At 34.7% G+C, this 13204-nt stretch overlaps 1 protein-coding gene and 1 long non-coding RNA gene across 3 annotated transcripts in view; one reads left to right on the top strand and one right to left on the bottom strand.

Annotated features, from left to right (window-relative positions):
* The window catches only part of LOC142333111 (uncharacterized), a 105746-nt gene that overhangs the window by 78510 nt on the left and 14032 nt on the right, over positions 1–13204 (bottom strand). For both annotated transcript variants that reach the window (XM_075380030.1, XM_075380028.1), the window contains 2 exons: positions 9568–9609; positions 2412–2459 (listed from right to left, as the gene is read on the bottom strand). In XM_075380030.1, coding sequence (XP_075236145.1) covers positions 2412–2459; positions 9568–9609 — 90 coding nt within the window. The remainder of the gene's footprint in view (positions 1–2411; positions 2460–9567; positions 9610–13204) is intronic.
* Positions 1–13204, top strand: part of LOC142333112 (uncharacterized) — a 49448-nt gene that overhangs the window by 28598 nt on the left and 7646 nt on the right. Inside the window, exon 2 of the long non-coding RNA XR_012758527.1 lies at positions 5336–5488. This is a non-coding gene — a long non-coding RNA (uncharacterized LOC142333112). The remainder of the gene's footprint in view (positions 1–5335; positions 5489–13204) is intronic.

The raw sequence follows: 13204 nt of genomic DNA, 5'->3' as shown, positions 1-13204 counted from the left end.
TTAGAACTTTCAAAACCATTTTCTTTGTACGTACGAACATTAAACATATTTTCACATTGTCGTCGCTTCATTTATAATTTAAGGAATAAAAATAATCTTATATTGTCAGTTCATTCATCGGAAGAAATAAATTCCATGTTGCAAATACTTATCCGTCATGATGTGTGACGTACTCCATCCTTTAATCCTGGATATTTTTTAACCTTCGCTCCATTAACTTCCTTACCTGATCCTAATTTCTCAGGCATTAACGTAAATAAGCTCGCTAGGTGGCAGCTTACACAAAAATTACTGAGAGATATTTGGAAGGCATGGTCTAACGACTACTTACATTCTCTAAAATAGAGAAATAAGTGCAAAATTTTGATTAATAACATTTGTGTTGGCAATGTAGTTATAATTAAAGAAAGTAATCTACTTCCATCTATTTCCATGTGGAAATTAGGATTCATTGTTGAAGTGTGTCCAGGTAACGATGGACTAGTTAGATTAGCTGATGTGAAAACTAATGACACGATAGTAACAAGAACTATTAATAAAATGATTGTTCTTCCAAACTTAAATGCTTGCAATGACTTAAGTCATTCCGAATGTAATCAATGAGATTTAATTAACATCTTCCTAATGTATTTATTTATTTTAATTTGTTTTGGTTGTAACTTTACCTGTATCAATAGTAGATTTGTTGAGTTAACTTTAATTTTTGTACTTTGACGTTTACGTAATTATTTTATGTAATACTCTTTGTTTGTATATTAAGTTTCATTTCATGTAATGTATCACGTAATTATAATTAAGATAATTATAATTGGTGGGCAGTGTGTTCCGTTCCACGTCGAGTCGTCCGGTGCTGCGATGTAGTGGTGTTAGCGTTTGCCAGAAAGTTAAACCGTACTAGCATTCTACGTTAGAATCCCGCGCTGTGCGGTCGCATTTTTCATTTCGTCCGAATGGATACCGGTGTTACTCATAGTTACTAGTATTCGGCGCCCAAATCAGATCCAAGGCGGGCACGTCATACTCTTAGTACGGATGGACTCTATTCTTTGTTCGGAAGAATATTAGCTTTATTGTTTTTTTTTAATTCTATATTTATTATTTTTATATGTGAAGTTATACGTTATGTTATAATTCATTTCATTAACTGTCAAGATGACAATTCATTAAACCATTATTCAACATGCAACAAGGCGTTTTCTTCATTCATCACCTATGAAAATACAGACAAAACTCGCTCTAAAATCTACCAATCAGTGCAAATTCCTGAGACTGCAATGCACATGATTCAGTATTCAGGAAGCTTATTGATTCCAGCAACGGAGGTCTCTCTGGTGAATGTTGACTTGCCCTCACATAGCATCAATGAGTTGCTTGTTCAACAGTTTATTTATTAATTTGGCCAAACATTATAATTATATGGAATTTAACTTGATATAATGGAGTGCAGGTAGTAAAGCTTCTCGGGGTTTGTACTGTTTTTCATATAGTTTCAGTATGTAAAGGTAAACATTGTTGTGACAGGAAGCTAATTGTGAATTGGGTGATTCTGTTCTTGGAAACATTTAGTGTATCTTTTAAAATCATTGCATATTATTGAGGATTGTCAGTTTTTAGTTCGAAAGGGAAGGTATCATATTTTCCATGATTTCCGAATGATTACCATTATTTGTCAGAATGAAAATGTGTTCATCCACATCTATGATGGATGGATAGAGCTTGAATGTCACTATTGTTTTTCATTGCAAGTTATTATACAGACTTAATGACCTAACTATGTTTTACTGCTGTTAAAATTATTTTGTTATAGTAAGAACAGTAATAGATCTCTTTTTTTACGTTGAGGCTGCAAAAACCAGAGAACTGATTTTCTTATTCTACTCTACCATTATTAAAATTTTTAGAAATTTCTAATAATCATATGTATACATTTCTGAAGAAGCTCTTCTACTTCATTATGTTGTCACTGAATGACTTGCATTGTTAATAATGTTTTCTGAACGGAAATACACGATTGATCATCTTCGATTTGATTTTTTGGTCTTGTATAAATATCAAATGGAACTAATTTTATGCAAACAAATATATTATTCCTATTTGTACATTTGATTCAAAATATATAGTCATATACATTAATACGATAAGATATATATATATATATCTTATATATATTATATATCTATATATATATTTTAAGATATATATATCTTAAAATTATTTTAGTATCAGAGCATGAAAGTTCTTATTTATATTTGAATCTTACTTGTTCAAAAAATGAATACCTTGACCGTTTAACATTTTAAGAAAAAACAAACGAATAAAATTCCTAATTAACTATTTTTTAGAATAACAATAAAATATAAATAATAATTACTTTAAAACAGTGTAAATATAGTTGAAGTACATATACTCACCCAGATACCTCAAATATATTCTCGTCTTCATACATGCGCCTTATATAACTGTAATTAATTGACAATCATTATTAATAAAATTTTAATCCAATTACCTAATTATCCATAATATACATATAATATGGTTTTGAGTACACTTTGCCTTTCATTAAGGAATTAATGGAGCATGCAGTAGACATCATTAAAGCATACAGAGCTTTATTAATCTGCTCACATACCTTGCAGGGCAACTCCTGGGGAGATTTCAATTTATTAAATTATTACGCTCTTAAACTTCATTGTGATAAATTTTGAACAGTAATGAAAATAAAGGCATCAAACATCATTAAAAAATTAGACGAGAGAGGTTTATTTGAAAATATCATTTTGATATCATACAAATAAACGTAAGCTACATAACAGGATTCATAAGAAATACGATACAGGAAAAAGAGATGATAGCGAGGGTGTGACGGACAGCCTCCTCTGGGGCTACTGTTCGTCGTTGCTTGCACGCGTGGGCGTGGCTATTAGGCACGGGTATTCCAGAGCCCCCGAGCACTAAAAACCGCAGTCCCGGTGGGGACGCCCACTCCTGGCGTGTCTCCTTTAGAGGCGAAGGCATAAAGACTGAGTCGCGGCTTCCGGAGTGAGGGAACATCCCAACCACATAGGGAAAGACACCCGAATTATGATGCTTCCGATGTGCCCTCTAACATTTTACATCTCATATTAATAAGCCAGGCCTTGTTGGGATGCCTCCGATTTAAATGCCTCGGTATATATTTACATCAGCGTTTTATAAACTCAGGTTTTGCCTTCGCTGCAGGTTTTATCCGGATATCTTGAATGTCCTACAACGTTGCCCTGTGACATAGCTAACCAAGTTAGCAGAAGCACGAACCCGCGCCTAGATCTACATTTTATAGAGTCAATTCATTTGTAAAAATCTCATTAATATCGAGCCAAATGAATAATAACATACAACCAAATATGTTGTTCACAACAACGAAATTTATTGTTAGTTTCCTTAGTGAACTCAACTTCAGTTCACATTCCTTGACTTTGTTTCATTATGGACTCTGGTCTGATCTACCAGGCAGAAGCGGACAGACCTTCTACGACTCAGCTCCAAGAGTGGGGGAACATACCAACACTATAGGGGTAGACATCCGGCTTGTGACGCTCCGGTCACCACCCCCCCCTACGGTTTCAAGCCGACTTAGTAGCTCCGCTCCAGAAGTTAGAGATAGAGCAAAAAAGGTAAAAGACAAGACCCAACCGGCTAGACGACCTGTCCAGCCGGACGTAAAGGCGGTAGACGGGGAGGCTCGTTAGAGTATGGGACACTTCCTCGGGTTGTGTTATACTTAACTGTGGGTCCGGCCGGGTGGTGAATGGTAATAAGAAAAAAGTAAACTTGCTGATTTAAAATAATCAACAAATATTTATGTTGAACTGAATCTGTCTGGGTCGCCCAAAGGATAACGTGATAAAATCTTGATCAGAATCTCGTCATATAAAGCAAATTAATTTTAAAATAAAAATGTATGTACTTACAATCAACATTAATTTTGTTAAATATAAACTAATGAAATAATTTTACATTAAATAGGTGGTTACTAAATATATAAAATATTAATAAAATTACAACTAAATTTATTTGAACACATATTTATGTACATGTTATACTGATATGAGAAATTTTAGGGTCTTTATAAAGTGTTAAATTAATCGTACTTGTAAATTCATCGAAAGAGTAATATGTTTCCTGTAAAAAATCTTTTATTATGTTTTAGATAAATTGGTGGGAAGATGTTTTAAACGGTTGAGTAATGTTTTTTTACAAATTGCCATAAAAGGATAATGAGGCATTTTATCGTAATCTTATATGTATGTGTTGAGTTTTATGAAAACATGTTTGTTGCTCGGTTTAATAGAGCTGGCTAAATAAGGCTTGTTTATATACATGTGAACATACAAATAAGTTAATATTTTTAATATACTGTAGCTAGTTCGCCCTTGATCAGGATACTGAGAGATTGACAGTTGAAAATATTTATTTAATTACAATTTATTGGTTTAAAAAAAATTGAAACTAAACAAATCAATAATAATAATAATAATGACAATAATGGCAACGGTAAACAATAATAATAAATATAAATTATAAACAAATTATAATCGTAGTAATCACAACCACAACAACAATAACAATAGTAGTAATAATAATTATAATAATAATAATAGGCAGTGATTACATACAAAACAGAATTTAAAGTAATCGTCAGGATTTAATTTCAGGTACATAAATAATTAAAAACAGAATTTTTTTTCCTCTATCGTAGCAATCTCTCGCAGACTCTCCTCGCAGCTCACATCTCGCAGAACTCTCATCTCGCAGACTCTCATCTCGCAAACTGACATCATACAACTCGCTTAGACTGACTTCAACGTCTTGCCCGGAGTATTTTATACTCCTACCCTCTTTAGCCACCGGACCGGACCCACATCGAAGTGTGAGAATGATCAACAGAGCCCTTTCGTTCCTATGAATTCAAACCTGAGTCCGGTAACTATTCTTAAAGAACAACGTCTATTTAGGTGTTTCGATGGGCAGTATTACAAAAGACGGTTGTTAAACGGACTGTTACGTTTAGTTAAAGGGTTTCTTTTACATCTTTTTAGGATTCTTCCATTATTATATTTTCTACTACTTTCTTCTTAATTGGTAGGAATCCGTTGTTCAGCCCCATTTTACCGGTCTTGTTACAATACTAAATATCGGCTTTCATGGGCACCAAACAATGCTCTAAGAGCCCTTTCTTATGTCTTAGAAATGTCTGAAGCAAGCCGCAATGTAGTTTGAATAATAAATTTTGGGTTATTGTAATTTATGATCATCAATTTAAGAAGGGTAACTTTATTAATCTGCTTAATTTCAGGTGCAACAGAGGTTAACTGTATGACGCTATTAGTTTTTTGACTATCGGCTTTGAAAAATTAGCTACTATTTAAGCAAGAAATCTTTAAAAACTTAGTGGTTCATGCTTGTAAAAATATACGTAAGAATCAGGAAAAATCATTATTACATTGGAGTAAGTAGAATAACGTAAATAAAAGTCCTAATATTGAGAATAGATGTCAGTTGGTAAAAGTTGTAATGACTTTTTAAAAAACGTTGTACCTTGATTCAATACATTTCTATCCATTATATAAAAATTCGTAGAATGCTTTTATTTTAAATTATTTTACTTATTGATTTAATTTATTTTATTTGTTTATTTTAAATTACATATTAAGATTGTAAATATTTTTTTCTACAAAGACAATGCTTTTTAATTATTTTTCTCAGTTGGAGTTGCTCATCAGTTCATCATTCAGCTAGACCGTACATCTGTTATGCTACATTGTCGGAAGGATTGAATTTTTTAAAGCAATTTCCACGACGTTATTTTATTCGTTTACTTATTTATTTATTTTTTTTTTGTCTTCAGTCATTTGACTGGTTTAATGCAACTCTCCAAGATTCACTATCTAGTGCTAGTCGTTTCATTTCGGTATACCCCCTACATCCTACATCCCTAAACATTTGTTTTACATATTCCAAACGTTACCTGCCTACACAATTTTTTCCTTCTACCTGTCCGTCGAATTTTAAAGCGACTATTCCAAGATGGTTTAATATGTGGCTATAAGTCTGTCTCTTTTTTTACCTATATTTTTTCCAAATGCTTCTTTCTTCATCTATTTGCTGCAACACTTCTTCATTTTTCACTTTATCCACCCATTTGATTTTTAACATTTTCCTATAGCACCGCATTTCAAAAGCTTCTAATCTTTTCTTCTCAGGTACTCCGATCATCTAAGTTTCACTTTCATATAAAGCGACACTCCAAACATATACTTTCAAAAATCTTTTCCTAACATTAAAATTAATTTTCGATGTAAACAAATTATATTTCTGCCTGAAGGCTCGTTTAGCCTGTGCTATTCTGTATTTTATATCGCTCCTGCTTAGTCCAACTTTAGTAATTCTACTTCCCTAATAACAAACTTCTTCTTCCTCCATAATCTATTCTCCTCCTTTTTTCACATTCAGTGGTCCATCTTCGTTATTTCTTACATTTCATTACTATTGTTTTGTTCTTGTTTATTTACATGAGGTAGTTCTTGCGTAGGACTTCATCTATGCCGTTCATTGTTTCTTCTAAATCCTTTTTATTCTCGGCTAGAATTACTATATCATCAGCAAATCGTAGCATCTTTATCTTTTCACCTTGTACTGTTACTCCGAATCTAAATTGTTCTTTAACATCATTAACTGCTAGTTCCATGTAAAGATTAAAAAGTAACGGAGATAGGGAACATCCTTGTCGGACTCCCTTTCTTATTACGGCATCTTTCTTATTTTCTTCAATTATTACTGTTGCTGTTTGATTCCTGTAAATGTTTGCAATTGTTCTTCTATCTCTGAATTTGAACCCTATTTTTTAAAAAAATTCTGAACATTCATTCCATTCTACGTTATTGAATGCCTTTTCTAGGTCTATAAATGTCAAATAGGTCGGTTTTTTTTCTTTAATCTTCCTTCTACTATTAAGATTTTTCTTCTAGTTAAGATTTTTGATTCATGGCTAGTTAAGCTAATTCTTCTGTATTCTTCACATTTATCTGCTCCTGCTTTCTTTGGTATCATGACTATAATACTCCTTTTGAAGTCTGACAGAAGTTCCCCTTTTTCGGAAATATTACACACTAGTAATAATCTATCTATCTCTTCCTCACCTGCACTGCGCAGTAATTCTACAGGTATTCCGTCTATTTCAGGAATAGATGGCCATTCTGCCATTAAAATCTATAAATGCTCTCTTAAATTCAGATCTCAGTATTAATTTATTTACTAAATAATAAAGTTTTATTTATTTAAATTACTTATGAATAGGTAAAAATAAAAATGATTCTTTTAAATAATAAGTACCGTAAAAGAAATCTAAATTATTGTCAGGTTTTGCCTTGATAAATCAAATAAAAAAAATTGTTACAACCATTCGTCTAATAGAGTTCTTATGCCAGATGAGAACTGTAACAAAACCGGAGTTGCAGGCGGATGTCAGAAGAAATCGAAGATGCAATATATATATAAAAGTGGTTCGTAAATGTACGAAAGTGCACGTAAATTCACGTATGAGGGTTAAAAACAAAAATTAATTAGCCTCTTTGTTGTATTTAAACCCGCTTTCGATTCGATAGCGCATAAAAAATTATAGGAAAAATTTTTTTACTTTAGCGTGAGCGTAAAATGACAAACTTTATCGTTAGTTTATACCATCAGGTCAAAATTTTAATAAAAATTGAGGGTAGTGAAACCGAAACAGTAAAAATAATCCGGGGTGATTTCGAACGAGACTATTTAAAATCATGCTAAACCTATATCTACATCAGATGTTGAGATTTTTTGGACTAACATTGATTGCGGGACTTTGAATCATAGATAGCTGAAAAACTAGTGAAAGGTAAAGAATCAACCAACTTCAACCACGAGCACAACGATTGGTGATAAAGTTTTCTGTGGAATCAATAAGAAAAAATTTATGAAAAAAATTGACAAAATACGAAAAAAGATTGTTCCATAAAATCGATCTAAACGATTAAAAACATTTTATTATAACATAACAATATTGTTTTTTTACAATAATTGTCCATATCTGTGTGTAAAACAAAACCAGCAATCGGTGAAATTTTACGTGTAATGGGAAAAGTTTTAACACTAACCTGGGTTTGTAGGAATCGCCTGCTTGGGGCTATTGTCATACCTACTATAATTTTTTCTTGTCAGGTATGGATTTTTATTTACGCACAGCATTGGACCAACTAAATTCGATATTATCAAACGGGTGTTATTCCTGGATCGTTTCTCTAAATCGAGCTACAGATTGGGGAATCTATCAGAATACATTGACCTATTCAGCGGTAAGGTAAATCGATTAAAGATCCTTGAGACAGCTAATAACCGTTTTCTATACTCACGTTTTAAAATATTTTTTTGTCTTCAGTCATTTGACTGGTTTGATGCAGCTCTCCAAGATTCCCTATCTAGTGCTAGTCGTTTCATTTCAGTATACCCTCTACATCCTACATCCCCAACAATTTGTTTTACATATTCCAAACGTGGCATGCTTTTTTTCCCCTTCTACCTGTCCTTCAAATATTAAAGCGACTATTTCAGGATGCCTTAGTATGTGGCCTATAAGTCTGTCTCTTCTTTTTTTTTTTAATTATATTTTTCCAAATGCTTCTTTCTTCATCTATTTGCCGCAATACCTCTTCATTTGTCACTTTATCCACCCATCTGATTTTTAACATTCTCCTATAGCATCGCATTTCAAAAGCTTCTAATCTTTTCTTCTCAGGTACTCCGATTGTCAAAGTTTCACTTCCATATAAAGCGACACTCCAAACATACACTTTCAAAAATCTTTTCCTGACATTTAAATTAATTTTTGATGTAAACAAATAATATTTCTTACTGAAGGCTCGTTTAGGTTGTGCTATTCGGCATTTTATATCGCTCCTGCTTCGTCCACTTTAGTAATTCTACTTCCCAAATAACAAAATTCATCTACCTCCATAATCTTTTCTCCTCCTATTTTCACATTCGGTGGTCCATTTTTGTTATTTCTACTGCATTTCATTACTTTTGTAATGAAATGTAGTAGAAATACTACGTTTCATTACAAATGAAATGTAATGTCCGGAAGATATTAATATCTTAATAAGAAACATTTTCGAAGGAGAAATTTATTAAATTTACTTCATAATATTATAAATTATGAGGACAAATTTACGGCAGTTTTATCAAACTTAAATAGTTTGTCAATAAGCTATATTTATTTTTAGTTTGCGGAAAAGTAATGAATAAAGAAATGAAGGTTGGACATTGAAATTTAAGAACAGATGCTTTAAATCATTCTGTCATTTATGTAATTGATTTTAATTTGAATTTTAGTCGCGATAAAATATGAAATATACCATCTTTATACAGAGATGGATTTCATGTTATAAATGTGTATGTAACCGTTAACATTTTGTTAAGTAAATAATAGATTTAAAAATGTATTTGTGCATGAGTTTTTAAAAAATAAATAAAATTAACTACATCTGATTGAATACTTACCAAGAATAGCTTGATAGCCCTACAAGTCGACGTGTTTCACACCTGTGATAGAAAGTGAATATTTAATTAATTAATACTGATCGACAGTAATCTAAAAACGGGGATCTTAAATATACTATATATATATATTAAATGATTAATTAAAAAATAAGCACATTACTAAACATATTTTTGCTATTTTTAAACATCCTCCATCTCTTTCAAAAGAAGAAAGAATTTATATTATTAAAATAAAACTTCCGCTATGTTGCTACCACTACATAATAAATATATTTTATTAGCTTATTTTGTAATAAATTGAGATTCTTCGTACTTTAAAATTAAAGTCAGATTACTTAATTAAAAAGTGATAAAATACATAATATAAAATAATGCCCACGCCATTCTAAAATTATATTCCTATAAACAAAATTGATACTTTATTCTGCCGAAAGATGCACTAATTATTTTCAGCGAGCTCGAGGTTAGAGTCCGTTAATAATCAAGTAGAACATTTGTTTGTAACAATTTAACTGAAAAACTTTTTTGGGGTCTCTATAAGGGGACTTCGAAAGTGTCAATGATTGGAAAGGCTTACAAGTACTTCTGGAAATGTACAACTGCCAACACAAATATTTTAACAACAGTGTCGGCAATTTGACTATCTCTAGACCGTCTCGGGGCAGAATAATAAAATTTGTTTTACACCTATTCCTGATGAGATCTTAGATTTTCTGTCAAAAGGAAATCAAATCTGTCTACGCTGTAATGTGGTGTTACTTTTGTGATGTAATACTTGTACACTGATAACAATAAATTAATTGAATTCTCCATTATTTGTTGTTTACAATTTGCTTTTATTTTCGTTATTCAAACGCTATAGAATTTCTTAATTGCATTACAATAATTTTCCTATCATTATATTATAAGATTTTACTAAATTTTCCTCTATTGTTTAAAATATAATCGCTAATTTTCATAATTTTTCAAAATAAAATACAGAATGAGCAACATAAAACCGAACCCATTATGAAACCACTAGCCAACACTACTTATGAAAGACTCTCACACAACTAACGCGGCTAGTGGATGTATATATTACTACTGACTGTTGCTGCTGTTTGTGAGATTGTTACGTGTCAGTAAAGTATACGTTTTGTTGCAGTGCGGTATTGTTAGTGCAGTTGTGTTTTTGTGTAAAGTCAGTTATTTTTACACGGATTTGATTACTAGATCGTGGATACCGGTGTTCTTTGATGGTTTTATTTTATTTTTTATTTTTTAAATCCCATCCCCCTAGGACCGGACCCGCCGCAGAAGCACACTCGGTCTTAGGGGTGCCACTGCCTCTTACCTTCCGGACGACCATGCCGAAGCCGGCTTTGCCGTCCCCGACACGGGGTACCCCCCGGTCAGCCGGGACTAGGTCTTCTCAATTGCCTGCCTCAAATCAAAGGTACACCACACAGGACCTCCGATCGGTACTCGGTCTTTACACTTCCCTTCCTACTCACCCCAGGAGTCACCGCTCACTCATCGGAAATGCAACACCTCAGCATCGCACTCCTCATGAACGGGGCTACAGCCACACCCTACATTACCCCATTAGGTAGCATTCTCTTCCTCTCCCTCCATTACCAATTAGGTTAAAGTTTCTGGGGCTATGCAACATTGCCTCTATCACATTATTTGGTGTTATGGTACCAAAAATAGCCAGCACTTCCCTCCTAGCCTCCTCTCATCTAAAACAGTTAAACACCGTGTGTTCAACCGTATCGCATAGCCCACAATACCTACACCCTGGCGACCTCTTCCTCTTCCTTTCATAGAGGAACTTATTAAAACAGCCATGGCCAGTCAAGAATTGTATCAATTCATAGTTGACCTCACCGTGTATCCTGACCAGCCATGGCTTTATCTGCGGCATTAGCCTCCTCGTCCAGTTACCAATCTGACTCCTTGGCCACCTTTGCTGCCACTTATTCAACATTTCCCTTATCGCCTGACTCTTCAGTTGCCCTTCTGCTCTTTCTAACATTTCATCCGCTACAAGATCCCACGGTGGCATCCCAGCTATCACCAACGCCGCCTCGGTGGAGACTGTACGATACGCCCTAACTGCTCCAATAGCCAAGGGCCTCTGAAGGCTTAACAATTGGTTCCGGGCCTTCTTCTTCTTCAATGCACGTTTCCATGCCGGAACCGCATACATGACGACGGACCGAGCCACCGATGCCAATAGGCTCCTTTTCGCCAAACTCGGTCCACCAATCCTGCTCATTAGCCTGCACACCGCAGCCACTGTTTGTTTGCTTTTCTGTACAGCCTCGACCACATGAGGCTGAAAAGATCTCTTATTATCGAGCCAGGTTCCAAGGGACTTTGCTTTGGCTACCGGCACAATTTCCACATTTCCTACTACTAACTTATTGGAGCCTCCTTCCTGCCGTAACTACAAGTTGAGTCCTCTCTAAGGTCAAATGAAGACCTCTCTCCTCAAACCAAGCATGTACCATCCGCATGGCTTTATTGCCCTTCCTCACCAATTCATCCTCCGTTTTAGCCGATATAACTAGAGATAAATCACGGCAAAAATAAATAAATCGGCCCAGACCCACCACCACTTGTCCTCTTAAATAATCTTGAATAAGACGTCGCAAGTATGGGCTGACTCCTCTTTTCTTAAGTTCACTCAGGATCCACCCGAATGGTAATGAGTTAAACGCATTACTTACGTCCAACAACACCACCGCCGGGATGGACCTAGTTCTCCACGTCCCAGACGCAGCTTCATCAACGATCTTCATGATTCTATTTTTCGCCACCGTAGTTGTATATCCCTTTCTAAATCCAAATTGGTTCGGACTAAAACCCTCCCCTCGCTCAATCTCTTCTAAAAGCCTCATGACAACCATCCGCTCAGCAAGCTTCCCCATACAGCTGAGGAGGCACAGTGGTGTATAACCACTCGGCTATTATACTGGTGTATAATAGCCGTGGTCATCCACTTTCCTTCCTGCCTTCTTCAACAATGCAACTTTTGCAGTCTTCCAATCTCGCGGAACATCACCATCCAACAAAATCTTATTGAACGCCGACAATATTTGTATCGGGAAATTCATTGTCGTCATCGCCACAACCTCCTCCGGAATATCATCCAACCCAGGACTTTCCCTCTTACTCGTTTTCATTACAGCACAAAAAAACTCCTCTTGTGTAAAAAGAGGGATTTCCACAGCCGCAATTTCCTTTACCTCTTCTTGTTGCCTCCTCGGAAACAATTTCATCAAACACCTCTGCATCACATCACTTGATAGCATCGGTAGCTTCTGTCCAAACTTTCCACTAACAATGGGAAAGGCATCACCCCACACATCTTTATCTAACTGATCGCATAGATCTCTCCACTTTTCTGTCTTGCTATTCATTATCTCACCTTTATACCGCCTTCTCATTAACTTAAGTACTCTCTGCGCTTCCTCAATCTCCTCAACCCTTCCCCTTTGGTTAGCACGCTGTAATCTCCTACGAGCCCATATGCACCCCAGCCTGGCCACAGCTACCTGGGGAGACCACCAATAGAAACCTTTTCTATAGGGCCTCTTCGTCTGCAAAGTATCCTCACAGGCCTTCGTAAGGAACTCCGGAGTAATCTTTT

This window comes from Lycorma delicatula, chromosome 12 (assembly GCF_047948215.1).
Source record: "Lycorma delicatula isolate Av1 chromosome 12, ASM4794821v1, whole genome shotgun sequence".
Classification (NCBI taxonomy): Eukaryota; Metazoa; Arthropoda; class Insecta; order Hemiptera; family Fulgoridae; genus Lycorma; species Lycorma delicatula.
This window is presented reverse-complemented; position numbering and strand designations above follow the sequence as displayed.